General features: G+C 53.5%; 7 protein-coding genes across 7 annotated transcripts; 3 read left to right on the top strand and 4 right to left on the bottom strand.

Moving 5' to 3' along the window:
- Positions 1-1,032: 1,032 nt before the first annotated feature.
- On the bottom strand, positions 1,033-6,222 carry QC761_207680 (uncharacterized protein; the record flags this gene model as incomplete). Its single annotated transcript, XM_062876515.1, has 2 exons — positions 1,033-2,896; positions 2,930-6,222. 2 exons carry the CDS (start codon positions 6,220-6,222, stop codon positions 1,033-1,035), a joined length of 5,157 nt encoding a protein of 1,718 aa, XP_062735113.1.
- Positions 6,223-6,662: 440 nt separating this feature from the next.
- Positions 6,663-10,870, top strand: QC761_207670 (uncharacterized protein). The gene is given in 5 exon segments (XM_062876514.1): positions 6,663-7,564; positions 7,578-7,997; positions 8,065-8,146; positions 8,210-10,338; positions 10,404-10,870. The coding sequence occupies 4 exon segments, from the start codon at positions 7,785-7,787 to the stop codon at positions 10,608-10,610; spliced, it is 2,631 nt and encodes an 876-aa protein (XP_062735112.1). The 5' UTR covers positions 6,663-7,564; positions 7,578-7,784; the 3' UTR covers positions 10,611-10,870.
- Positions 10,871-11,022: 152 nt separating this feature from the next.
- QC761_207660 (uncharacterized protein) lies at positions 11,023-12,996 on the bottom strand (the record flags this gene model as incomplete). The annotated part of the gene is made up of 2 exons (XM_062876513.1): positions 11,023-11,524; positions 11,585-12,996. 2 exons carry the CDS (start codon positions 12,994-12,996, stop codon positions 11,023-11,025), a joined length of 1,914 nt encoding a protein of 637 aa, XP_062735111.1.
- A 2,113-nt stretch (positions 12,997-15,109) lies between these two features.
- On the bottom strand, positions 15,110-17,229 carry QC761_207630 (uncharacterized protein). Its single transcript, XM_062876512.1, has 4 exons — positions 16,691-17,229; positions 16,316-16,630; positions 16,159-16,263; positions 15,110-16,102 (listed from the first exon to the last, which is right to left on the bottom strand). Exons 1-4 carry the CDS (start codon positions 16,748-16,750, stop codon positions 15,299-15,301), a joined length of 1,284 nt encoding a protein of 427 aa, XP_062735110.1. The 5' UTR covers positions 16,751-17,229; the 3' UTR covers positions 15,110-15,298.
- Positions 17,230-18,578: 1,349 nt separating this feature from the next.
- QC761_207620 (uncharacterized protein) lies at positions 18,579-21,465 on the bottom strand. Its single transcript, XM_062876511.1, has 4 exons — positions 20,299-21,465; positions 19,837-20,239; positions 18,891-19,781; positions 18,579-18,830 (listed from the first exon to the last, which is right to left on the bottom strand). Exons 1-4 carry the CDS (start codon positions 20,652-20,654, stop codon positions 18,657-18,659), a joined length of 1,824 nt encoding a protein of 607 aa, XP_062735109.1. The 5' UTR covers positions 20,655-21,465; the 3' UTR covers positions 18,579-18,656.
- A 30-nt stretch (positions 21,466-21,495) lies between these two features.
- Positions 21,496-21,925, top strand: QC761_0039640 (uncharacterized protein; the record flags this gene model as incomplete). Its single annotated transcript, XM_062872342.1, has 2 exons — positions 21,496-21,701; positions 21,871-21,925. 2 exons carry the CDS (start codon positions 21,496-21,498, stop codon positions 21,923-21,925), a joined length of 261 nt encoding a protein of 86 aa, XP_062735108.1.
- A 1,149-nt stretch (positions 21,926-23,074) lies between these two features.
- Positions 23,075-24,548, top strand: QC761_207614 (uncharacterized protein; the record flags this gene model as incomplete). The annotated part of the gene is made up of 4 exons (XM_062876510.1): positions 23,075-23,166; positions 23,238-23,280; positions 23,988-24,236; positions 24,468-24,548. 4 exons carry the CDS (start codon positions 23,075-23,077, stop codon positions 24,546-24,548), a joined length of 465 nt encoding a protein of 154 aa, XP_062735107.1.
- Positions 24,549-25,263: the final 715 nt, after the last annotated feature.

Below are 25,263 nucleotides of genomic sequence, written 5' to 3'. Positions count from 1 at the left end.
TACACCTTTTTCCCGAGCCGGTGCCGAACGGCTTTGCGATCGCATCAACAACCCGCCATTCCGTAGCATCAAACGGAATCAGATACAATTGTATCTGGAACCGCACAGTCGCCGATCCGCCCGAGATGAGGGTTCCTGATCATCATTCCAGGGTGTTGCTCATCAGTCTCCGATCGGCCGATTTTGCTGGCTTTGTCAACAGGTTGGGTTCCCCTGTTGCAGAGGCAGCATGGTGTCTCTCCATTCAAAATCATGTTCCCTCTCCTTGACGTGTGATGCAATTGTAGTATAAATTGATCGCTTAGATACCTACGCAAATTAGTCATCTTTTCATTCTCCATTCTCTCATGAGAAAGAGTCCCTTCGAAGTCATAACGATGCGTCGTTTATAATACCTACCCCTCTTCTCATTGCCAACCAAGTCAACCGCCACTCACGCAACCAGCGCCTACAATTATCAAAGGACATATAATCCCACGATCCAACCACCTCTACCACATACGACCATAGATAGCTGAAAGCTCGGGATCCCGTCCGCTCTCCCCTAGATAAACAGCTAATCGCCAGATCAGTACTCAGGTGGGTGACCACTGGGGAATCCCTGGTGTTGTATGTTTTTGGCGATTACTTTTTTCCGTGATCCACTCTCAACTCCACCACGCTAGATATCTTGGCACCTCCTGAATAAATGTTTGTTTACTTACCCCTGAATACCACAATGATAACCTTCCACTGCACGTGCGTGATGAAAATGTCCAGTTCGCAACTCACCGTCCGTCTATCTGGATTTACAGGGGATGAGAACGGGAGAAATCGCAATCATCTTTTTCCAAGTCACAATACATACCTCAAATAGTCACCATCGCGCAAAGATACTAAATGCATTTTCCCCGCTAAACCCTATCAAAATACTAAACAAAAGAAACTGCGGCAAACACAAGAAAAAGTCCGAATAGCCCCAACCGGTTTTTTTCCCAAAAGACAAAATATCCAAACAAGCTAAACCAACAATCAATATCCTGCCATGTTTCCTTAAAGCTCCTCCGACTCAGAAGACCCCCCTTCCACAGTAGGCTTCGTCCTCTTGGGATTCTCCCTCCCCCCTTGATCCACCACCTCCCCAGTCTCATCGATCGACCTCTTCCTCCCCGCAATCTGCTGCGGCGCTGGAGCATCCTCCTCCTTCTCCTCCTCGTCACTAAACCTCTCGTATACCGGCGTGCTCGGGTCATCATCATACTCCATGACCGTCACCCCAGTCGCAAAATGGACCGTCCTATCCGGTGTGAGCCCCGACCGTCGCTCTTCCTGAACCATCCCCCCTATCCTCGGGCGAGGTTGGAAGGAGAGGTGCCGTAGAGACCCCGGCTGCGGCGGCATTGAGGGCGTGGTGGTGCCGACGGACTGCTGCGTCGTATCGATCTTGTTCCCCTCTTCCTCTTCCGAGACTTCGGTTGAGGAGCTCTGACCTGGGACGGCAGGTTTTACTCTTGGTGCCGTCGGGGTGAAACCCGCAAAAGGGTGAGGTGGCGTCGGGGCTTTTGTCGTGGCTGTGCCGACAGGTCGTCTTTGAGTAGGGCCCGGAGGGGTTACTGTAGGCTGGCGTACCGCTATGCGCCCGCCCACGGACCGCCCTTGAGGAGTGACTGTAGGTCGTCTTCCTGCCGTTATACGCCCGCCGACAGAGGGCCCTGGAGGAGTTACTGTAGGCTGTCGCCCTCCCGTTACACGTCCACCGACTTGTGGCCCTTGAGGAGTCACTGTAGCCTGTTGTCTCCCTCCCTGAGAAGGAGTAACTATGGTCCGTCGTCCTCCTCCCAGTGAAGTAGTCGCTGTGGCATGTGGTCCTCCCCCATGAGGAGGGGTCCTACTGCCCAGTCGACGACCCGCCGCAGTCTTGCCTAGCAGTGAATCGGTGTTATTGACTGACCCGCGCCGTGCCTTATCGCCCGAGACCCGGAACAAACCCTTGAACCTCTCATGGTACTCCGAGACGTAGGCCTTCAAGTTACCTTTGGTCTCCATGTCCAAGAGATCAAGGTAAAGATCCTCATCAACCTCATCCGGGAACCAGTCCGGTCTTTCGCCCACGCCGATGGGCGTACTCCTAAAGAGACTAGCTTGTCTTTCTCCTTCGAGCAAGGCATCGGATTTGTGCTTCCAACCGATCCAGCACATCTCCATATCTGCGCAATCTTCCTTTCTATCTCTCGCCCACGCAGCGCCTTTGTCATCGCCCTTTTCCGTGTCTTTCGCCTCCATTTCGCCATAAAACGTCCGAAGCGACTTTAATCGGCGGGCTCGCCAGTTGAGTTCGTAGTCGGCATCCATAACTTGCCCTAGCGGACGACCGCCCCTCAGCCGAGCACCTCCCCTCAGAACGGCACCTCCCCTTAGCAGCCACTCTTCAAAGTCTAAGATTTCGGCACGCTTTGCGCCACCCCCAGCCGTTGACGATCGTCGACCTTGCATTCTCAGCTGAGCTGCTGTCGTTGGGCTTTCATCGGCAGGGCCGGAAGAACTCTCCTCAATTGTCGGTAGACCTGGCCTCATGTTGGACCCGGGAATGGTGCGGGAGGTTATTGCTGTTGTTGGACGACTCGCTGTGCTAGTCGCTGCCGTCGCTCTATCAGTGGCATAATATGAGCCAGGTGGTGGCTTTTGGGGTTTGCTTTCCGGTTTGGCCGTTGGCTGGGCTCCGAATACATCCTCATCAGCAGCATTCGGTTGTTCTGCCTTGGTGACCTCGGCCCGGAACCTGCGCAGGGACGCCTTCAATTTATCATCGTCCAAGGCCAATAGCTTGTCCAGCACATCACCAAAGCCTTGCTCGAACAACAGGATGTACTCTTCGCCATTTTTCTTGGCTTTTCGGTTATCGGGACGGCCAAACTCCCTATCTCTCCACAGCTCAAAGGGCGTGACCTACTCTACCGCCTTTTTCCTCGTCTTCTTCAATATCTCCTTTTCCCAATCGGTCGCCCAGCCTGCATCCAGGACGTTTATATTCTCAGTCTCAAGCGCTACTTGCAGGACAACGACCTCTTTCTTCAACGCGTCGTTGATCACGTCCAATCGAGCGATCTCCTCCTCGTCAGCTGCGATCATTTGCAGAAGCCTGACATTTTCGGCCCGGAGCTTTGCGTTTTCCAGTTCAGACTCGGGTAGTGTCGTCATATTATCCTTTGAGCCATCAAACTGGCTCATCGCCACGGCATCCACCTCTTCCGCCCCCGATCTCGGCTGATTCCCATCCGGACCATGGCCCTCTCCTTCCCCAATCTCCCGAACAAGCGTGGCCGCTGTGTCTGTGGTCTTTTTGCGCTTCAGGTGTCTGGGATTCTGACCACGGTCTTTATACTGCGGTCGGTCTGGCTTTTTGGTTGAAGCAGTGGGCGGCCGTAGAAGGGCAATGGCATTGTCTCTCTCGTTTCTGCCGTCCCAGCGCTGGGTCGGATAGTAGGGGTGGGCAACAAAATCAAATCTCGGTTGAGTTGGCGACTTGTAGTTTCTGGTGGTATCAATGCCTTCGCTCATTTGGAGACCGACAAGGTTGTGGAGGGCCCTGATTTGACGGCGGCGGAGGGCGATACTGGTATGCTCCGGGTAGACTTGTAAGGGCAGCCCCTGCCAGCCATAACAGCGGTAGTGTACCCGACTGACCACGTTGAGGAGCGCGAAGAGGCCGCTGTCCCAGTGGCTCTCGGAAGCAGAAGGTCGAGTTTTGACAAGGTTAGGCCGGAGGCTCTTGCCGAACGCAATCCCGTTATGACTGAGCCACGCTTTCATGGCCTCATCGGCTTCCTCCAGCCGCGTCGAGAGCCGGTCGCCTTGAAATGTAACATCAGAGTCGTAGAGGGCATGTCCATGTACAGGATGTCGAAACATGACGGCCCAGTGCTTGGTCTTTTCCCAGTAAACAAAATGGATTGTTGATTCCGCCTTTTTGAATCTCGCCTCGTGTTCAGCACGGGAATAATAGAATCCGTCATTTCGATCTCTGGACTCTCCCAACCGTACCAAAGGGGGGGCGACCTTCCCAGGCTCGGGGACGACCAGCACATACGGGGTGGGAAGCACGAACCAAAGCCCTCGAGAGTAACTTTGGAGTCCGGTTCGCACATGGGCCTGCAGAGAAGCCAGCTGCCTCAGAGCCAACGGCACAATCCCTTCTTTTTGGACGGCCTGACCATTCCTTATATCTCTCAGCGCCTGCTCGTAATGTCGAAAGGCATTGAATGTGTCTTTTGTCATCCGTTCGTTCCCCGGATAGGTATGGGGGGGGAACTTGCTATGGATTTCGGTGGGAAACATTGCAACCTCAGGCAGGTCGAGAAGCCGATCGAAGAGTCTGTATATGCCATCTGAGCCCGGCGCCGTTGCAGGCACATCCTTGTCCACGACCAATACAGGCTGACGGGCGTCTCTCAGTTGCTTGATGATTCTGTCCCCTCCCAGATTCAGATAGTCAGTATTGTTGGGTCCCTGGTACTTGTGTTCCCTGCGCTTCCGTTTAGGCGCATCTCTCCGGCCACTTCCACCACTTCGTCCACCGCCTCCACCGCCTGGACTGTCCGAGTTGTCGTCTGAACTGTCTGGATTGTCCGAAGTCCAGCTCTCTCTGTTTGCATTCTCGGCCTTCTGCTTCTCGGCCACCTGCCTCTCGGCTGCCTGCTTCTCAGTTGCCTGCTTCTCAGTTGCCTGCTTCTCGGCCTCTTTCCTTGCGGCTTCCTTCCTTTTGGCATCCTTCCTCTTAACTTCCTCAGTTTCATTGCTATTACTTGTTACCGTCGTCTCGTTCCACTTTGCTCCCCACGCTTTTAACTTGTTCGGCCACTCGGCTACGACCTGGTTAGCCGGCGCTCTTTTCCTCTCGTCGGTTTCCGTCCGTAAAGTACTCTGCGCCTCATCGTATATACGCGTCATGTCATCCCACTCCTTCTTCTTCTGCTCCTCTTTGTCTCTCTCCGCTTGCTCCCCCCTCTTCCGCTCATCTTCCTTCTTCCTTTTTTCCTTCTCTGCCCTTTGCTTACACTCTTCATCTTCAGGGTCTACTCGGTTCAACAGGACCGGTGTCTGACGATAAGTTTTGCCTTTAGTGTTCTCGGTGTTGTAATCCGCTAAGTTGTTCTTGTGGACTTTGAGTGCCATAATGTTGTGGAGAATTTTCATCATAGTTTGTACCATCTCGCTGTTCGATTTACCTCTCAGATGCGGTATCATGTCCCAACCCCAACACCCATATCGGATAAAAGCCAAGATATTCAAGATACACTGGAGGGAACAGCTCCAGTTATCGCTTTGTGTCGAAATGTCCCTGTCGAGGAATATCAGGGCAGGGCCAGGAGATTTGGGCTTCTCTCCGTCATATGACACGTTTTTAACCCGCTGTGTGTCTTGTGGGCAGTTGATCTCGAGCCACTTCACAAACGCTTTTTTGGCATATTTTTGTCCTGGCTCCTGTAAATTCAAAGGTAGTGGTGACGAATCGAAGAAAAATGCGGTCCAGTTCTTCGTCGCATCTATTGGCTTGTGGAGGATGAAGGCCATCCAATGAGCCTTGTTTCGGTTGGCGAAGTGGGCTGTAAATTTGGCCTGTTTGAACCTCTCCACCACATCCTCATATTGGAAGCGCAAATCTGCGTCTATCAGCCTGTTCAAGTAGGGCTGCGCCTCGTCTATAGCCTGTTGAGCCTGAGCCTCTGAATGATCCACTGGGCTCGGAACCATCACACTCGCCTCATTGGGGCAAATATACCATGCTGCGGGTTTGCGGCTTGTCGGCTTCCCCGTTCCTGGACCTAGGCGGGCGTTTCTATCCCTCTGCGCCAAGTGCAACAGCCTGACTGTCAATGCATACAAGTGTTCGCCATGCAGATATTCTCCCCTTCGTCCCAGAACAAGACCGTCGTGGCACTTTTTTAGAATATCGGCGGTGAACAGTTCGTCCACATCATGGTAGAGGTCTCTGTTTGCTGCCGGAATTTCGTCGAGATCTGGGTCAAAAACGGTCCTGTATGCGTCAAACATGACATTGATGACGGCGGCGTCTTCGTTGCCATTGTTGGCGAAGATGTCATCGCTTTGCTCGTTGTAGACGCCTTGTGTTGCTTCGCGCAATTGCAAATTCGCATACGGATAATCCCGCCACTTCTTCGAGTCACCCGGCACCGGGTCCCCGAAATCGTCGAGGATATGCCGGGGAAGCTCCTTTGCTGCCATTTTGAACGCGACGCAGACGCAATATCGGCGCTGCAGCAACGAATGATGGACGACTGCTCAAGACTGGTCATCCACCTTGTACCTCGTCGCGGTGTTGCTTCTTTTTTTCCATGTTGGCCTTCTTTGCTCGAGGTCCAACACAAAGGGCGTTGTATCCTTTGTCTGTGGCCGTATCCCCTATTCCAGAACAGTTGTGTTCTTTGTCCTGGATGGCATGCCACTGGAGCTGCCGCATGCGGAACTGGCCATTCTCGCTCGCGGCGAGGGGGGGCTAAACAATGGCATCGAATCAGCATGGTGTTTTTTTGGGTGCAGACGGTTGCCATGACCTCATGTCGCGGCCCCCGTGTGCGGAAGAAGTGCGTGAAGGTGGTGGGGGGTTTTTTGGGGGGAACAGTCGGCACTTTGTCTGGCCAATCAAGCATGGCCGGTCGCGAGCCAGGCAATCAAGCTCCGAATTAGCCCACCTCCCTGGAGACAGTCCAGACTCCCGTCAGAGGCAGAGGTCGAGATAAGGTTGAAGCATGGGGGGATGGAGGGGGAGGACGGGATAAGCGGAGAAGTCTGGGTTGGGGTCTAGAACAGGGGACGGCACGTACCTGGGGCGCGGGAAGGATTTCCCTCCCGGCCGTAAGGCAGGCCAAGGCAGGCCAAGGCAGGGAGCACATCGCACATCATCACAACGGCGTCTATGCCAATTGGTTAGAACTGCATTGGCGGCGATCTGTGGACTGATGGTCTGTGTGGCCTGTGGACATGGCGGGGAACGGTGACAGCCGAAAGGCTTGTTCAAGGAGTGACAGGGCGCTACCGAAGCTTAGCTTGGACACTGGAGAATTTAGAATGGAGATTACGGATGGCCACAGTTTAGGGGGCACGGAGGATCTACTATCTCAACCGGCGCTCGCAAGAGAAAGGAGAAATGGGCAACGGCGGCAGCAATATCGGACGACCGGTTAATTTAGAGTTTGTCGCCATCCATGCCCCGACCGTGATACCGCAGAAATATGGCAGAGATACGGCAGAGATACGTATCTCTACGTCTCTACGCCGAGGAGATAGAGAAAGAGATTACGCGACCATATGAGTGAGTTTCCATTCCCCTATAGGTCCCTCTCGTCCCTTCTGTCTCCGACATTCTTCAGGTTCCAGGCGACAACTTGCTCTTGCTCTCCCTTGCTCCTGCCACAAGCACCTTCTTCCCCTGCTCTCTTCCTTCCTTCCTTCCTTCCCATCTTAGGTTGCGTTCTTGCTTCCTTCCGCGGCGCTCACGAGGTCTCTCTGGCCGACTCCGGTTACGGAACCCTCTCCTCATCCTCTCTCTGGCTCTCCACTCTCCCCTCTCCCTCTCCCCTCTAAGCTCCTTACCTCACTCATTCCCGTCAGTTCCACCTTTTCACCTCACCTCTACACGCCATCACAACCTACCCCGGCCCCCGTACCGACGACGGTTGTGCCTCGTCTCCTTCGACTACTCCTCCGTCCTAGACATCCTTACCTAGCCTCATCTTCTCGTCTTTGCCTGGTCCACCAATCTACTCAGCGTCGGGTATCTGCCTGCCATGACGGCCGCCAACGACATGTCCGAGGCCAAGGAGCCTGTCAGTTTCGCTACCACTGTTGAGGGCGAAAAGATCAAGCTCTCCGACACCAACTCTTCCGAACAGCTTCCCGCGAGCCTGAAGGAGACGGGGCGCGAGTTTGATGTGACCGAGTCAGATCTCCTTGAGGCTAAGCACCTGGCTGCCACCTTCACGCTGGACAAGACTATCGCTGTAAGTCGCAAGTCGCACGCCCACTCTCCAGTTCACGCCGTGGCTTGTACTGACCGCGTGCTCTCAGATGATGAAAAAGGTGCACAAGCAACACGCCAGCGACCCCAATTTCCCCATCGAGATCATCAACCACATTGACGAGTTCCTTGGTTCGTGACGGCCCCTTTCCTTACCTTACCTGGCCTGCCACTCAGCCACTGACCCCGGGACAGGGCACGAGGCCGACTTGGTCGCCAACCCCCAAAAGTATGAGCATCTGATTGAAGAGATGAAGATTGAGGCTGCTCTCATGACCAACAATTCACCCTATACCGAAGTGCGAGCAGTCGTGGACAACCATGATGACCCATCGCTACCCGTATCAACCATCCGTGCCTGGGGCATAGGTGTCTTGTTTGCTATCTGCATCTCCTCCATCAACTCCTTCTTCGACATTCGTCTCCCGGCTGTTAGTATCAGCGGAACCGTCGTCCAGCTGCTGGCCTACCCCTTTGGCACCTTCTTGGCACGCGTGCTCCCCGACAAGGGAATCACCCTCTTCGGCGTTCGTCACAGCCTGAATCCAGGACCTTTCAACAAGAAGGAGCACATGCTTATCACCATCATGGCCAGCGTCGCCAAGAGCGTTCCTTATACCAACTACATTGCTTGGATTCAGGTTCTCCCCCAATACTTCGGACAGGAATGGGCCCGCAGCATTGCCTACCAGCTCCTCATTGGCCTCTCGACCAACTTCATCGGGTACGGGCTGGCCGGAATCTGCCGCCGTTTTCTGGTCTACCCTGCTTTCTGCGTCTGGCCAACATCTTTGGTGACCATCGCGCTCAACTCTGCGTTCCACGACAAGGAGTTGGAGAAGACAACCATCGAGGGCCCGTTCAAGACTCGCTGGACCGTGTCCCGAATGAAGTATTTCTGTTGGCTTTGCGGGGCCATGTTTGCCTACTTCTGGCTTCCCAACTACCTTTGCGGCGCCCTGACTTACTTCAGCTGGATGACCTGGATCTCGCCACAAAACGTTCATCTGGCCAGCATCACGGGTGGCCAGACAGGCCTCGGGCTGAACCCGCTGCCAAGCTTGGACTGGAACGTCTTTGCGCTTGATCCTTTGATGGTGCCCTTCTTCTCTACCTTCAATTACTTCTTCGGGGCATTCCTGTCCATGTTCGTCATCATTGGCCTTTACTACACCAACACCTACTACACGGCCTACCTCCCCATCAACTCAAACCGGCCTTTCGACCACTTCGGCCACATTTACAAAGTCAGATCTATCGTGGATGACAATGGACTCTTTGACGCCAAGAAGTATGAAGCATACTCGCCTCCTTACCTGGCTGCAAGCAACGTGGTCGTGTACACGTTCTTTTTCGCCTTGTACGCTGCGACGGTGACTTATGCCGCTCTCTACCACCGCCTGGAGATAAAGCTCGGCCTGAATGAGTTGTGGCAAAGAGCCAAGTTCACCATGCGAAGGTTGAGGTCCAAAAATGCACGCGGCGAAGAGTCGACCGAAGAGGATGTGGACCTTCTTGATGTCCATAATCGGCTCATGCGCGCCTACCCCGAAGTCCCACAATGGTGGTATATGACGTGCTTGGCCTTTGCCATCGCCGTCGGTATGGTTGGCGTCTCCTTGTGGCCGACGAACACGACACCGTTTGTGGTGTTGTACGGCATCGCCCTATGTCTCGTCTTCGTCGTCCCTATTGGTATCATTGCGGGCATGACTGGTGTGGAGGTCACGCTGAACGTCATTGCGGAATTCATCGGTGGTGTCTGGATGGAGGGCAACGCGATTGGCATGTGCTTTTTCAAGTCGTACGGATATGTCACCTGCGCCCACGCTATAGCGTTCAGCAGTGATCTGAAGCTTGCCCACTACGTCAAGATTCCACCCCGGTTTACCTTTTGTGCCCAGATGGTCCCTACGCTGGTTTCGACTTTGATCAGCGTCGCGATTATGCAATACCAAACCCGCATCGAGAATGTGTGCACTCCGGATGCACCATTCCGTTTCCTCTGCCCAGGCGTCAACACGTTCTTCACGGCAGCTGTCTTCTGGGGCACGGTCGGTCCACGAAAGATTTGGGGTGTCGGTGGCCAGTATTCGATGACGTTGTTGGGATTCCCGTTTGGCTTCCTTGCGGTCATGTTGTTTTGGTACTTGAACAAGAAGTGGCCCAAGAGCGTCATACTCCGCAATGTCCACCCAGTGGTCATGATGAGCGGTGCCCTGAACTGGGCGCCGCTCAACTTGGCCTACATGTGGCCTGCTGTCCCGGTGGGTGCATTTTCGTGGTTGTTTGTGAAGAAGCGTTACTTGGCCTTCTGGTCAAAGGTATGTTGCCAAGAGCCCAAGGTATATTGAAAGTTGCAGGGTCGCTGACACTGAAGCGTGAACAGTACAATTATGTGACTTCTGCTGCGTTTGGGTGCGGCATTGCTATCAGCGGTGTCGTAACCTTCTTCGCAGTGCAGCTGTGGGGCTTCCAGGTGAACTGGTGGGGAAACGATGTGTTGAATACCGGTTGCGACGCCGAAGGGACTTGTACTCTGCTGAATTTGACCGACGGCGAGTACTTTGGTCCAAGATTGGGCGAGTTCAGCTGAGAGTCGAGAGAGCCAGATGCCGACAGGACGGGGCGGATTCGCCTCTCTCTTTTTGTTTTGTTCATGAACGCAATGCAATGGCTTACGGTTACAACAAGGCGGGACCTTTGAATTCTCTGGGTGCATATTTGCGGGTTGCGCGAAGCGGACATTCGAGTTGATGGCGAGCAGGGCAGTGTATGATGAGATGAACCCAAATCAAATAGCTTTTATCATATTCCTATCAGACTCATGTGGAGAAATGGACAAGGAAGCTTACGACATGCATGATGGGTGCAAAACTTGGCTTATTTACTGACGTGTGCCATCGTGTGGCAGTTGTTGTTTGCAATAAGAATTGAGGCGACACTGTGTCTGAGTAGTACAGCAACAGCTAATCTTGATGTCTAGACTACAAGTAACAAGACAAGCTTCACGACTGGGCACCACGCCTGGGCCGTTTCCTGCTCGGCTCCTCGGCGTTGGCACCCGTGCTCTCTCTCGGCCCCCTCCTGTTGCCGTCCAGCCTGCTCCCATTATTGCCTCCACTCGCCCCTTGCGGCCTGGGATCAGCCACCTTGCCCCTCTGCATCCTCCCCGGGCCACCCTGGGCCCTCCCCCCTCCCGTCCTTCCGCTCGGCACCGGAGCAGCTCTGCTCACTCCCCCCTTGCCCATGATCCTCAACCCGGGCACGCCCTTGAGCCCCATCTTGCCCACCATCTTGGCCTCCACCTCTGGGATCTCCTCGTACCCCATCGCATAGGCAAACTCGTTGGCCAAACCAACAATCTCTGGCGGCTGGAGGCCCAGCTGTCTCGCCACGGTGATGTTGAAGCCGAGGAAGGCGGTATAAGCTTGGAATTTCGTCAACTCCGGCACCTTGGCGAGAGCTTCCTCAATCTTGGTAACCGATTTTGGCAGGTCGGGGTGGTTGCTTTGAAGAAGTGTTTAGTAAAGAAAAAGGGGAAAGGGGAGATGGGGGCGAGAAACATACAATGGCTCAGTAACCTTGATGGGAAAGTCCTTATTCGCTCTCACAAACCTCATCTCCTGGGGCGTCAAAATCATGGTTGCTTCCCCCGACTTGCCTGCTCTTCCCGTTCTCCCAACACGATGGACGTATTGTGCTTTTTCGGGAGGGAAGCCCATCTGGATGACTAGGTCAATGTCAGGGAAGTCCATGCCACGTCCAATGACATCAGATGCAAACATGAGGCCTGATTCGGCGTTCTTGAACTCTTCGATTGTTCGTGTACGTGCTGGTTGGGAAAGACGGGAGTGCATCTGGAAGCAGGAGAGGCCTTTGGGGGCGGCGCCGCCGGTGGGACCAAAGATGTGGTAGAGCAAAGCGGCGTGGCGGGCGGTGCCGCAGAAGATGACGGCTTTGAGCTGGGGGTTGGTTTTCTTTTGTGTCATGAGGTAGGAGTGCAAGACGGGAAGGGCGTCGGCGATGGAGGGGATAGGGATGGCGGATTGGGGGATTCTGTCGACGGTAGGGGTCTCATTGGGGTCGATGGTGGAAATGCGGTCGTGCTTCTTGTCGAGGACCAAGGGCAGGAACTGCTGAATCTCGTCTGGGACGGTAGCAGAGAAGCACATGCCTTGCCAGCCAGCAGTTTGCTTCTTGGGGATTTGTTGCAAGATTCTCTTGATGGAGGGGGCAAACCCCTGGTCGAGCATGCGGTCTGCCTCGTCAAGGACCACGCAGCGGAGCTTGGTGAGTTTGTGTCTGGTTTCTTCTTCGGAGAGGTAGTCGATGAGGCGGCCGGGGGTGGCGACGAGGATGGTGGGTTTGCCATTGAGGAACCTCCGAAGGAGCGAGTTCTTGGAGGTGCCGCCTACGGCAATGTGGCACTCGAAAGACTTCCCGGTGAGCTTGTCACACTCATCGGCAATCTGCTGGGCCAGCTCGCGGGTGGGAGCGAGGACGAGGATTGCAACGAACTCGCGCTGCAGGTCTGGGGCGGTCATGATGTTTTGGAGGGCGGGGAGCAGGAAAGCGATCGTCTTGCCGGTTCCGGTCTTGGCTTGTACGAGGCAGTCGTTCTTGAGGCTGGACATCTGCAGGACCTTTTCTTGCACTGGGGACATGTGTGTGAGGCCCATCTTCTCGATATTTTGGAGGAGCTGGGGCGCAATGCGACCCTTGAGCTGTGAGAAAGGGACGCGCTCGCTGCCGGCAGTCACGGTGGGAATCTGGATCGAAGCCATCTCGGCGGATGCGGTCGCGGATGCGGTCGCGGATGCGGTGCGCAAGGGGGAGAATGTAGAGAACGAGACTCTAATACGACCAATATGTGTGGCGAAGGAAGAGAGTAGTATATTTTGCTGAGCAGTCTGGCGGAGCGTGAGGTTAAGAAGCCTGGGCAGCGCGTGTTGTGAGAGACGAGCTGTGGGAAAGAACATTTGCGGCTGGGAAGCACACAATGAGAAGCGACCGTTGGGTAGGTGGCTTTGTGGTGGTGGGTATGTGTGAAAGAAGGTAAACACACCAAACAATGGTAGGTGCAAGCGCAGTGAAGGACGGTGCTGCAAGAGACTGCCCTCAAATGCGACGGCCCAAACTTTCCACTTTCTTATCGGGCGTTTGGTTCGTCTGATTGGCTTTGGAGCACTGATGGTGGATCTCTTGGTAGCGATAAGAGTAAGGGTCCAGTGACGTCGAAACGACAGGGGTAATGGCTGACACTAACAGTTCTGCCTTTGACTTGGCGCAACCTCTGTTAGCGCCTTGGTCCAGGGACCGTTTGGCGTCTCCACCGGTCCCTGACACATGCAACATGGGATTTTCTTTTTTTTTTGTAAATCTCGATGCCTTCAAAATCCATTTTTGCCGAGACATGTCTTGGCCAAGGTCCACACACAGGATTACGTCTGCAAACATCATCGCCACTCAGTGCCTGTCACGATATTGATGAGGATTCTGGCAAAGCTTTTGACATTGTCAATATAATCCAGCCAGCTGAGGCACGTTCAGCTCCAGAGCCCGGACCCGTCCTAGGGCAGCGGCGGCTACCGTGGTTTCCGTCCCCCCGCCGTCAAGTATTGCCGTGTAAGTGTCAACGCTCTCCGTGATCAAAATAGCTCCTTGATCACCTAGAAGTAGTATCATGTCTCGCTGTCCAGCTAAGCAATTTTGGTTATTTGAATCCTTCCATGCTGTCGCAAACTGCAAACTATCATGTTTGAGTGCTCTCACCAAGGCTACATTGCAACAGCAGTCATCGTGTTATTAGAAGGTACGGTATAATATGGTGTATAGAAGTGTATAGATGACAACATGTTCCCTTCTTACCACCTCTATCTCCAGATCTACCACCATTGCAAAAGCTCGCTTTCTACACGGACCCCAAATTCGCCCCGCCACTCCCTTCGACGTATCCGCTTGTGGCACCAATTCTTCCCCCCCCCAAACAAACAAAGCCCATAAACCCCTATCCTCCCGCCCCCCGCCCCCTCGTTCATGCAAAAAGAACAACTCCATGATCGTCGCGCTCGGCAGCGCCTCCGCAGGACTGATTGCCACCCCTTGCACAAACCGTGCAAGCAATAAACTCTCAAAGATCGGACTTAACGCGCACCAGACACATGTCAGGAGAAAAATGAGGGAGCCAGCTAGGTAAACGGGACGTTTCCCGTAGAGTATCGCCGTGGGGGAGGCGAGGAGACAGCCGATACCGAGGCCGGTAGTGAGGGAGATGCGGTGGAGGGGGATGGAGAAGATTTGGGAGATGTTGGTGAAGCCTGCTGCGAGGAGGGGGGTTGTTCCGCCGCTGAGGAGCGAGTAGAGGCCTATTATGAGGAGGGCGAGGTTGCGGCGCCAGGGGGGCCAGCTGAGGAGGTCATGGGGGAGGGGTTGAGGGGCTAGGAGGATGCCAGTGGGGGTGGTATTTGGGGGTTCATCGTCACGTGGAGGAGAGGAGGTTTGGTTGGGTTTTTCGGGAGGGGAGGGGAGATTAAGGCCATCCGAGTGAGTGTCGGGTTTGGTTGGGGAGAGAGGCCGACGAGAAGGAGGACGGTGCCTAGATGGACGGTAGAGGGCGTCAGCATGCAACTGAGTAGACAAGAAGGATATCAAACCTGAAACGTCGACTGTGTCCTTTGGGTTGAGCACACCAAGGCTCTATCGTGGTATTCTTTCATTGCTTTCCGGTTCGGTTCTCTAGATCGCTTCCATGCATCGTTGAGTGGTGTAGTAGCGCTGCACCTAGTTGTCGCCTACGTCGAAAGGTCAAGAAAACCACTGTAACTATCCTTTGGGCAGGGTGGTGGTATGAATGACCTTGCTATTCCAAACATCACTCTCAGGTCAGTCTGAGCGCCGTGTTCCCGACCGAAGACGTAACAACACAACAGCCCAGGCAAAGACGCAAGCTTGGATCGATGGGCGTAGCGGCGCAGGGCGGGCGGTTATCAGTCATACGGTCGCATTAGTCCAACTGCAGAGGAACAGTCGGCATGTCAGTCGGTTCCATTTTCTCTTTTTCACATGGAAGGAACAGTGGTTCAATGGTGACGGTTGCTGGTGCAGCTACTACTGGCGTGCCTTCCTTCTGCGGCGAACCTGATTTGTGACGAAAGACGATGACAGGCTCACACCATGCCAATGACATCGACCTTTTAGTCACGGCGATTTCACGGAAACATTGCTTCAATGACACTATGGGTATCTCCAATTCTATCTATACAGTCCCTCTCCGACGTCCACTCAAGCCCAAGCATTGGCCACCACACCCAGCTCTTGCCTCGCAGGATGAATCGCCGTCCCCAAGCTCGCCGCATGGAGAGGCAGATGCGACTCGGAATCAGTCAACGCATGCGTGGCCTTGGTCTGAATAGTTGTCGTGATGCGAATCTGCGACTCCGGGCACGACTTCTTCCCACTCCGGTCGGGAGACCCAGACAGCGAAATATGCTCCGTCCTCCTAATACTGCTCGTCATAAACCAACCCGTCTGCCTGAACAAGTTGCTGAATAGTAGTCTTATACCCGGTAAGCAAGCACAGATAATCCCCACGTTGATCTCCAACGACGCCCACATCGACACCTGGGCAAAGGTAAACATTGGGTTGGGCTCCTCCACTGTGATGGCACCAGACCAGAACTTGAGGATGCTGAAGATGAGGATGCTCAGACCGGTGGCGAGCATGACCGAGATGCCGAATCGCTTCCTCACCGACAACTGCAGTTTGGCCACGTAGGGCAGTGGCAGGATGAGTGTCCAGGCGTCCAGTAACATGGTGAAGACGGAGGTGATCCATAGGGTCTGGAGGTTGTTCAGGCACTTGCCCTCCTGCGTCGAGTCCCATCGCGTCCAGAAGAAACTGACGGGCATGCACTGGAGCGCCATGATGAGACCGATGGCGGTGGAGAGGACAGCATTTGCTATCATGGTTCCTTTGATCATTGGCCTCGAGTTGCCCACCACGAAGATGCGAAGGAAGAAGAGGATTTGCGAGTGGCGCAGCAGCATGCGAGCTGCGTGGAAGACGAGCATGCTCGCGTATACGCCCTGTTAACCCTGGTAAGTGGAAGTAGTCGACGGCGATGTTTGGCAAGAATACTCACAGCGATAATATAGTTTATCTCCTCTGGCGACAGAGACCAAAACTCTCGTCCGAAACCGTGACCTATCGCCTCGTAATGAATCGAAGCGTAGGCAAAGGAGCCAGCCTTGAGCACAGTCAGTTACCTCATTTCTCTTGACAGCCTCTCCATAACATACCATCGACAACGACAAAAAGATATCGTCCCACCAATACGTCTTGGTCGTGTAAAGCCGGTTGGCCACCCGCAGCACGACGGCAATGAAGGCAAGGATCATAAACGTCGTCATCACAGGCAGCCACTGCCTCTCCATCCTAGGTTCAACACCGCAGGCTCGCAAGGTCGCATTCTGAGTAAAGAGTGCTTCTGGAGTTGAGCAGTTGCTTTTCATGCAACCCATCACCCAGTTGGTGGTCTCTAGAGGTTGAGGTGCGCAAAGATCAACATCTGTCGAGCCCTGGCCGGTGCTGGGTGCTCCCATCATGCAATCCATCTTGAGCAAGGTTATTAGCAAGGGACCAGTGAAGGATTGGATGTTGATGTATCATCATACAGCGCATTTCGGTAGCATTTCGAGCACCGCCAATGACTGCTCTGTGGTGAGGGAGACCATCTTGGCGGGCGTCGCTCAGCAAGAGCTGAGTGGCACGACAAAAGAAGTCGTTATCGTCAATGTCTTGGAAGGGTAGTGTAAACGTCGACTTTCTAGAATGTCGTCCTTTTCATCGTCCAGTTCCAAATATATCGCTCGGAATCTCAGTTGTCGCTATCCAGAAAGTAAGACAAGGCAAAAAACCCCGTTCTTTCTTTGGATTCTAAGTCTTTTTCTCCCCCAGAACTGGAACACCATGAAAATGTGGGCGCCAAAGGGGTTTTGGACTTGTGAAGGATTGCTTCGCCATCTCGACGCATACCGGATGGTCAGCAACAACCAACAGCGTCAAGTCTTCCAGCTTGATGTGTTTATGCAGTGTTCCAATGCGGCGTGGTTACTAATGCTCAGGTAGGTGTGGTGGGGCCTTTGCTATACGCCCATAAACCTGGCTAACCCCTTTTTGTATTTTTTGGCACATGATGATTGGATAAATCTCATGAGTTGCCTGGGGGTGTAGGAGTGCGGCACGGGCGGTATACCCGGACGTGGCGCGCCATAGGGGGATAAGGGGATAAGATGCTCAGCCCAGTGTGTGGGTTTGGGTGCGTGGCACAGCGTGGAGAGAGAATCTTTACCTTTTTGTTGAAAAGTGGTTCGCCTAAGGGGGTGAGATTTGGGAAAGCGGGTTGGATTTGGGTGGTGCTGTGCCACTTCAGCCGAAACTTGACCTTGGATGCCAAGTCAGATGGGAGGATGCGTTGGGGGGCGGTATGGGTGTTGATGGGCCGTTCCGGGGGCCGAAAAATGGAAGTTTGTTAGGTTTCGCCAAGCTGGTGGAGATGGGAAATGATCTTTGCTGTGGAGATATGATTCTAGCGTCACAAAGGTACATTTCATCTCCGGCAGTTCGGCCACCAAAACTGTCTTGAAGATGCAATAAACTTTTGGAGTAGGCGATCGCGCTCAGATATAGGGCTCATCCCAAGTTTCATGTTTTCCAATTCCCAGTCTGTAACAGCAGAACACATCACGAGTATCGGACCTCGAGCAGCCAAACCCAACACAACAGCTTCACGCTACGCTACAGGCAGGTCCATAGTGATATTCGCTGCAGAAAAGAGGCATATTCAGCACGTTGGTGCCTGCGCACGGCAAAGACAGGCTTCTGGATGATCCTTGCAGCGCGCGGCATCTGCCGTTCTGAAGACCTAGCTAGCTCCCTTTGTTGCTGTGCCTCAATCACGTTCTCTGCGTCCTGAACCACAGCCCATGCTTAACCCTCCGTTGGTGAGTTTCGATGCTGACACACACACACACACACACACACATACACCTGCCGATCGCAAAAATCAGGGACACAACCTCATTCGCCAAAGCAAAAAGTCTGAACATGGACACAAGAGCAAAGAATACATGCATTGGAAAGGCACCGGGTCATTACAGGGAAAGGACCAACAGATGCCTGTTGGTAAATGGATATGTTCAGTTGCAGACGGAATAGGTTCTGAACACTGCAACGTATCTACCCAAGACCACGAATTTGAACGGTAATGACTATCTAGCGTTGAACGATGGGCATCAGGCGCTGAAAAGATTCTCCTTAGCCCTCAGAATGTATTGAATAAGTGTTCAAAGTAGTAAAGAGCACCTTAAGGATAGCTGATAGGCCCATTGACTTGCTCTGGGGGCCCATGACCCAAGGATTATGCATACCGATATGCATCAGGCATTTCACAAATAGTTTCAAGGAGCCGTTGCTCTGGAAACAATACCCTCTTGGACTCCACAAAAGGGGCCTCCACGTACCACATGACCTAGAAGAATCACACAGCAGCAAGCTTCCCTATTCTTTTGGTGAAAACGTATGTACCATTCTATTATTATTTTATATCAAAAGACTCGCTCAGACAGAAAAGAAAAAAGACTACAACTTGACACACAACCTAGTGCCCGTCTCAATCTGCTCCCACCTCTCGGTGCCAGGAGTGGAGACAGCATAGAAGACTCCCTCGGGGTCGTACTTACGTCTGATCTGGAGCAGGCGCTGATAGTTGGTACCCCAGAAAGCGTTCTGCCAGTCGGGCTGGAAGGGATCGGCCTGTGTGGTGAGTATGTTAGCATATGCCTGCTTGGTTGGAGACCGAAAATCAATACATACCTCGTTGATGTAGGAAGCGCCGTTGGGGGCAGCGGCACGGAGAGAGCCGTCGACAACGTTGGTCAAGCGGTTCTGGGCCTCGGCCTTGGCGGCGAGAGGGGCATCGCCAGAGACAGGAACGATGGTGATAAGCTTGTCAACAACGTTGCGGAAGCGGGGGTTGATGGCAGACTTGGCCCACTCGCTCTGAGGGAGGCCATGGCCAGCAGACCACATGTGGCCGACGATGAAAGAGCCAGCGTTCATAACGGTCTGGAAAGCGTCAATGATGGCGGTGTGGTTGTTGATAACATCCTGGCGACCAATGGTCCAACCACCGGTGAGGGCAGAGTTGCCAGCCATTTCAATCTCAAACATGGCGTTGTACAAGTCGTAAAAGGTGCCGTAAGTCTCGCTGGAGGTGGTATACCCAACACCGAGGGCATCAAGGTCATCAAAGAGGGGCTGGACAACAGCCTGCAGCTGGGCGAGGGTCTTGTTGACGCCCACAATAGGATGCACGTGGAGAGTGTTGGGGACGGGGCCGATTTCGTAGTAAACATAAAGGCCGTTGTCAACAAAATGGGTGCTGTAGCTGTGGAACTTGCGGACGGCCTCCCAGTAAAGAGCGGGATCGGAGTTGGTGGCGGGGTTGATATCGAGGTTGATGCCGGCGCTTGGGGTGTCGGCAAAGGTCTTGTAGGTAGCCTCGGTGATGACAGCAAAGGCGGCGGGACCACCTCCCTTGAGGGCCCAGAACAGGTCCGAGTTGGTGTTGGCATTGGCAGTTTGGATCTTGCCATCGGCCGTGATGACCTTGAACTGAACAGCCGTGTCGGCAAGGAATCCGTAGAAGTTGGTCAAGGGTCCATGGCCACCGCCCTGCACAAGGCCTCCGGCGACACCAACAGTCTAATGATACCGGTTAGTCCATGAACATCAAACGCTAAGAATTGGTAGTTCTTACAGCGCACTCGCCCGTCACCATAATTCGAGGAGGGGAAAGCGAGTTCAGGCGGGCAAGAGCCTCAAAGGCTTGCACACCCGCTCCCACAGTGATGGCGGGGCCGTTGTAGCCAGGGCCATTCCACTTGTTGGTGGTGCTGATGCTCTTGAAGCTGTGAGTGTTGATAACAAGCGAGCCCCAGCCAACGCTGCGTCCAAGGAAGTCGTGTCCAGTGTTGCGAATGACGAGGCGCAAGTTGTTGTTTCTGGCGAAGTTGATACCTGCTTGGATGTGGGCAACGGTCTTGGCTGTGATGTACAGGACAGGATAGTAGCCCAGCGTGCAGCTGCCTGTGGGATCAGCGGTAGGGCGGCAGGTGTCATTGGTGAAGTAGGTCCAGAGGCCAGCGGTAGGCAGCTCGATTCTGTCACAGATGGTCAGTCAACATGCTCTCCTCATGCTTGGTGTGCAGAGATGACTTACTGGAACTGTTCATTGGGGAACCCGGCGGTCACGGCAGCACACTTGGCGGCATCGTACGTGTTGACGGTTCCGAGAGGGCCTTGGAAGGTGTTGTAGCAAGGAGCTCCTGGGGGCAGGTTGACGCGAAGGTTGCCGCCAACGGTGCGGTTGAGGTTATCCCAGTGGTTTTGCTTGGGCCAGCAGTAGTCGCCAGGATGACATTTGCAGGCGTAGTTGTTTCCCTCCCAGGTTCTGGCCACCCACTTGTTTGGCTTGAAGCCAGGTACCTTTGTGATGGCGTCCGAGTTGGGGGCGCATGCAGCCTCAACGGCAAGGAGGAGCGCGCTGCAAAGCACGCCAACGATCCCGCCCTTCATGGTGGTGGTGGTGGTGATCTGGGGATACGGAAGCTGGAACCAGAGACTTGTTCGCTCGGGAAACGAGCCATGTGGAGGGAGAAACGAGGGCCGCTAGAATGTTTTATAACTTCTCGTGCATTTTGCCAAGGGGCCATCTTGTGTGAATGTGACTGCAGGTCGTGGCTATAATGCGATGCATATTGGGGATATTACCGCAGCAAGCAAGGTAACTTGGCATTTCCGGGGCACCGGGGCTGTTACCTTCTCGCAAGCCCATCCCGGGCAGGGCTCCTAGCGCCGACCTATTTTGGCCTCCATCGCCGAACTCGTCGAAGCGCCTTGTCCGGATGGCAAGCCGGCGGTTGTGTCAGCCCATCGGCTCCACCACCCGGAAACTCTGGCGCAACAGGCGATGGTGCCGAGCGTTTCTCGATGAGATCCGGGTGGGTCTGGGGGATTTCCTTGACAAGTCCGACGGTGTTCTGTCTTTGCTGCTCTTTTTTGACCTAGAAAATTGGTGTGGGAAGATTCTCGAGATTGAAGCGTGGAATTAATGGTGCGTTAGCTGCGTGGGCTGCATGGCACCCTCGCTTGGCTGGCACGGCATTCGAGCCCCAACCAGGGGTTGTCGCATCACAGGCAGGCAAGCAGGCAGGGTGTATCGGGATCGGAGTGTTGTGGTTGGCGAATCGGCAACCGTTGGGGGAAGGAGGAAGGAGGATAGAACAGTCTGTGCGGGGTAGATTCCCACGCTCCGGCTCGCCCACCTTTCTCTCCTGCATTGTTCCTGGCATTCATCTCGGAGAAGCTGGCTGGTCGTGTACGCCGCCGTACTTTATGTGTAGATTGATCATTTGGAATGTCCAAACTGCCGGGTTCGCCTTCTTCCAATAGCCATTACTCCCCGGGCCGCTGTGCCGCTGCGCCACATGCCTCTCTCGTGGCAGCACGACTTGTGCTCTTTTGGTACCCTCATTTCGGCCGAGTCGACCTCGCAGTTCTTAGCTCTGCACTCCAATTTCACAACCAACACGAGTGTCGCTTTGGCACCTTGTTCGCCAAAAGGTAGCATCGTCCACCGTGTGGGGACAAAGGATCACAGTCCAACATCACACTAGTGGAAATATTCAACAACAGGGCAACTAGTTCCTGCTTGGCTGACCATCTCGTCATTGTATGGTTATGGGTGAAATGGGATGGCTGCTTGTGAGATATAGGCTGATGAATATTGCAGCAACGCGAGGCTATTCAACATCTTGAAGCTATTCGCATGTCTCTACACTGTATAGGATGCACATAATTCTGCATTTGTTGAGGGAGGGTTGGATTGGTTATCAGGATAGTCAACCACAACTCAGCCAGACACGGAAAACCAGTATGACCGGCCCGTCCCTTTGAGACTCTATCTTCGGCAGCATGCAACCTCGGTAGGGAAGGACAATGTCATACCAAAAACCTGGAGTCTGCTTGCAATGCCGGGCGCTTGCTGGTGTCATGGTACCATAAAAAGCAGGGAGTTCTGCTCCCCTCCCAATTCTCTGAGGCCAGCCATTTCCGTCTCTTCTCACCGGATAGTTCTCATCAACCTTGGGCTCCTTCGATTCTCACCATGGCAAAGGATACCACCGAACCAGTCCCAACATTTTCGAAGTCGACCAACTCCATGGCAGAGGTCATCATAGACCAGGAAACACTCGCACAGCAGCTTCTGGCTGAGCTTCAGCGACTCAATGAGATACTTGGAAACCAACAGCTATCGAGCGTGGCGAGTTTTCCCCAACACCCACCAGAACCAATACCATCAACACTCCGGCTACCGAGTCGCACTTGCTTGATATACATGTGCCGAGTAGTACCCAACTATCTCAGCTCATAGTTTCTTTGCGACAGTGGACGGCAATTCTCACCAGTAAACCAAGTGAGGAACATCTCGCCGCTATTAGGTCTGACCTGGGAAGTGCCACCCTCGAGGACTATCTACAGCTTTCCGCCCCAAACCACCCACCTTTTATCCCGTGCGCAACAAGCGGGCCCCTAGTATTTGGTTCGCCTTTCGCTCCTCTTTCAGGCATGCATTGGGCGTTTGACGATGCTTCATTCGTTCTGCCTGTCAAGGGCAGCACAACAGCTTCGCAGCAAAGAATGAGCTTCGGCCGAAATCTCGACCCTTCGATGGGGGGCATGGTCAGGAAATTGTTACACGAAGAGTGCCCAACAAGTGTGATGCTGGCAGCCTGGAGGCAAGAGCCAGGACGGTGACGAGAATCATTGCCGGAACAAACCATGTTCTGGCGTCTTGTTCACCCTGGCCTTGATCTTCGCTACGTGGTAACACATTTTGAGCTCAATGAGGCGTACTTCCTGTATCTTTGGCCGTGTGGCGACAAGCTTTCTCTTCAACCGGCCAGGTGGTCTGTAGGCAACATGGGGTTTCCAACATGGTCCTCCTGCCCCCAAATATTAGGTTCCGACCAACCGTACTCCAACCCGAGTTTGCAGAGCCAACTGATATCAATATTGGTCAAATCTGGTATGTTGCATTTTGTTCTAGCCTTGAAAATCGAGACTGCTGTGATGATTAATGAAAAGCAATCAGGACAGGTTTGTTACCACCTCAAGACGTCCAACTCTCATCCTCAACGCAGTTGCATTCATTTTCTCTTTGCTATCGCGACAACATTTCTCTAACCCATCGTCCGAGGAAGATAAGCGCGATATGTATCGGGATTCTTTATTTGTCGCCAGGTTTCTTGGGCAGTGGCCACGGCATCCTTTTACCTCCTCGCACCGTCTTGACACCTCCAGCCATTCGTGTAAAACCTCATTTCATAAATGGTGGCTCCAGGTATCGCCGTTTCATCCGGAAAATGGGCTCTGGCCCCCGGGCTTTCCTCCTTGAACGAGAGCGTGGGAAGCTGCCCCGCAAGCTTCCACACTCAACTGGGGGTGTTGAGGAAGCGCGAGCTGCTGTGAAATGGGTGTCAACCGTTGAGGGGGCTTCTTTGTTCTGCATTGTTGTTATTGAAGACCACGTCTTCACTTCGCGGCGCGAATATCAAGGTGTAAGGCTACGATCAAAAAGGATTGAGATGATTGCTCAAAGAGCTAGCATTTGTCATTTACAAATTGTGTTGGACAACGTCTTGGAAACAAGGTGGTATGGAGGGTGGGACCGTCTGTCGGATGCAATTGACAGATCTGTCACCGTTCAGGTAGGTGTATCTCTTCTTCACCATATGTCTTGTCACTGACTACATGAACTGTCTATAGGCAGAGGACATCTTCAATGAACGCAAGGCCCAGAAGATCATACTCGACGACTCCTTCAGTCAATCACGAATGTGCTTTTAGCTTCTCCATCTCCTACGAATTGCTCCTGAATGGATGAAAGAGACTCAAGAGGGCCTGCAAGACTTTTATAGAATCTTTGGAATTCATCTTCTACGGGGTTGGCATGAATCCACTTCCGAGACAGCCAAATTTGACAGGATAGTTGAAGAGAACTGGGACAGGGTCATGGCACAGTTTGACAGTCTCCAAGCTAAGCTCAAGAGACGCATCGAGGTCAAGGCAGACGAGATACGTGGGCTTCAAGATGGGGTATGTCTATGCGTGTTCACTGAAAGCTTTTGCGAACAGTCTTACTAGATCTTGAGCGCCACAAATCTACTGTAAGCCTCCACGTCAATATCGATGAATCGCCATATCATTATTTTTACTGTTGTCACTATATTCTACCTTCCACTCAGCTATGTGACTGTACGTACCCTTACTCAGTGCTGAACCATGGACTCCAACGCCTCACGCTGATCCATCTTCATCCACAAGCAGGCTGTTTACAGCATGTCCCTCATCCAGGAGACGAAGACCTGTCCCACCTCAAGTGGCCTCATGTCGGATCCAGGGTTGTAGTAGCATGTCTAACATACATGATGTCCGTTGCCGTCGTCTTCGTTGTCGACCGCAAGAAGATTATACCATTGGGTCCTTCGACGAGTCCCCGCCGGTATCAAAGACAAGCCGTGGTTCTGGAGTGCCTGTAACAAAATAGGCATCAAACCGCCTGGCGTCCACCCCCCACGTCCTGCCACGCCGACACTCAAACCAAAAGTCGGACCTAAAGAGAAACCACCTACGGCACCGAACGGGTGGAGAAACTTTTGGACAAAGGGAGGCTTGGATTTGCGTCTGCGGAAACATGTTGGCGACGCGGCTCCTGTGGAAGTGGTGTAAAAGTCGGCTAGTGGTCTGCGTCAAGTCCCGCCACGGCTGCTGTTTCGTCTGTTGAACCTGAGCTTGAGAGCAAGAAGTCCTTCATGTATCGCATTTTAACGTTTTTTATTACAGTTCGGTTGTTAGTGGGAACAGCAAGAATGTGTGTTCTCAAAGCAACAAATCCGTCTTTGTGCGGGCGGTTCAACCGTGGCCATAACCCAGTCGAAACAGGCGGGATATGTGTTCAGCATATATGGGAAGAGGCTCCTGTTGTCAATCGTCTGAAGGGGCAAGAGCAACAGACTCCGTTTGCGCACGCTGATCTCATGGCTTGAGTGGGGATTTACGGCCGCTTCCCACATTTCCATCAGCTGCTCTCAACCTCTTCGTGACTTATTAATACATCTCCTGG

This window comes from Podospora bellae-mahoneyi, chromosome 2, assembly GCF_035222275.1.
Source record: "Podospora bellae-mahoneyi strain CBS 112042 chromosome 2, whole genome shotgun sequence".
NCBI classification, from domain to species: Eukaryota; Fungi; Ascomycota; class Sordariomycetes; order Sordariales; family Podosporaceae; genus Podospora; species Podospora bellae-mahoneyi.
This window is presented reverse-complemented; position numbering and strand designations above follow the sequence as displayed.

Coding starts and splice junctions, on each gene's coding strand:
- QC761_207670 (XM_062876514.1), top strand. CDS start 7,785: ATGACGGCCGCCAACGACATGTCCGAGGCCAAGGAGCCTGTCAGTTTC. Junction 7,998..8,064: donor CGCTGGACAAGACTATCGCT/GTAAGTCGCAAG, acceptor GCGTGCTCTCAG/ATGATGAAAAAGGTGCACAA. Junction 8,147..8,209: donor CCACATTGACGAGTTCCTTG/GTTCGTGACGGC, acceptor ACCCCGGGACAG/GGCACGAGGCCGACTTGGTC.
- QC761_207630 (XM_062876512.1), bottom strand. CDS start 16,750: ATGGTCTCCCTCACCACAGAGCAGTCATTGGCGGTGCTCGAAATGCTA. Junction 16,631..16,690: donor AAATGCTACCGAAATGCGCT/GTATGATGATAC, acceptor ACCTTGCTCAAG/ATGGATTGCATGATGGGAGC. Junction 16,264..16,315: donor TCTTTTTGTCGTTGTCGATG/GTATGTTATGGA, acceptor ACTGTGCTCAAG/GCTGGCTCCTTTGCCTACGC.
- QC761_207620 (XM_062876511.1), bottom strand. CDS start 20,654: ATGAAGGGCGGGATCGTTGGCGTGCTTTGCAGCGCGCTCCTCCTTGCC. Junction 20,240..20,298: donor TTCCCCAATGAACAGTTCCA/GTAAGTCATCTC, acceptor CATCTGTGACAG/AATCGAGCTGCCTACCGCTG. Junction 18,831..18,890: donor GCGCTTCCTACATCAACGAG/GTATGTATTGAT, acceptor CTCACCACACAG/GCCGATCCCTTCCAGCCCGA.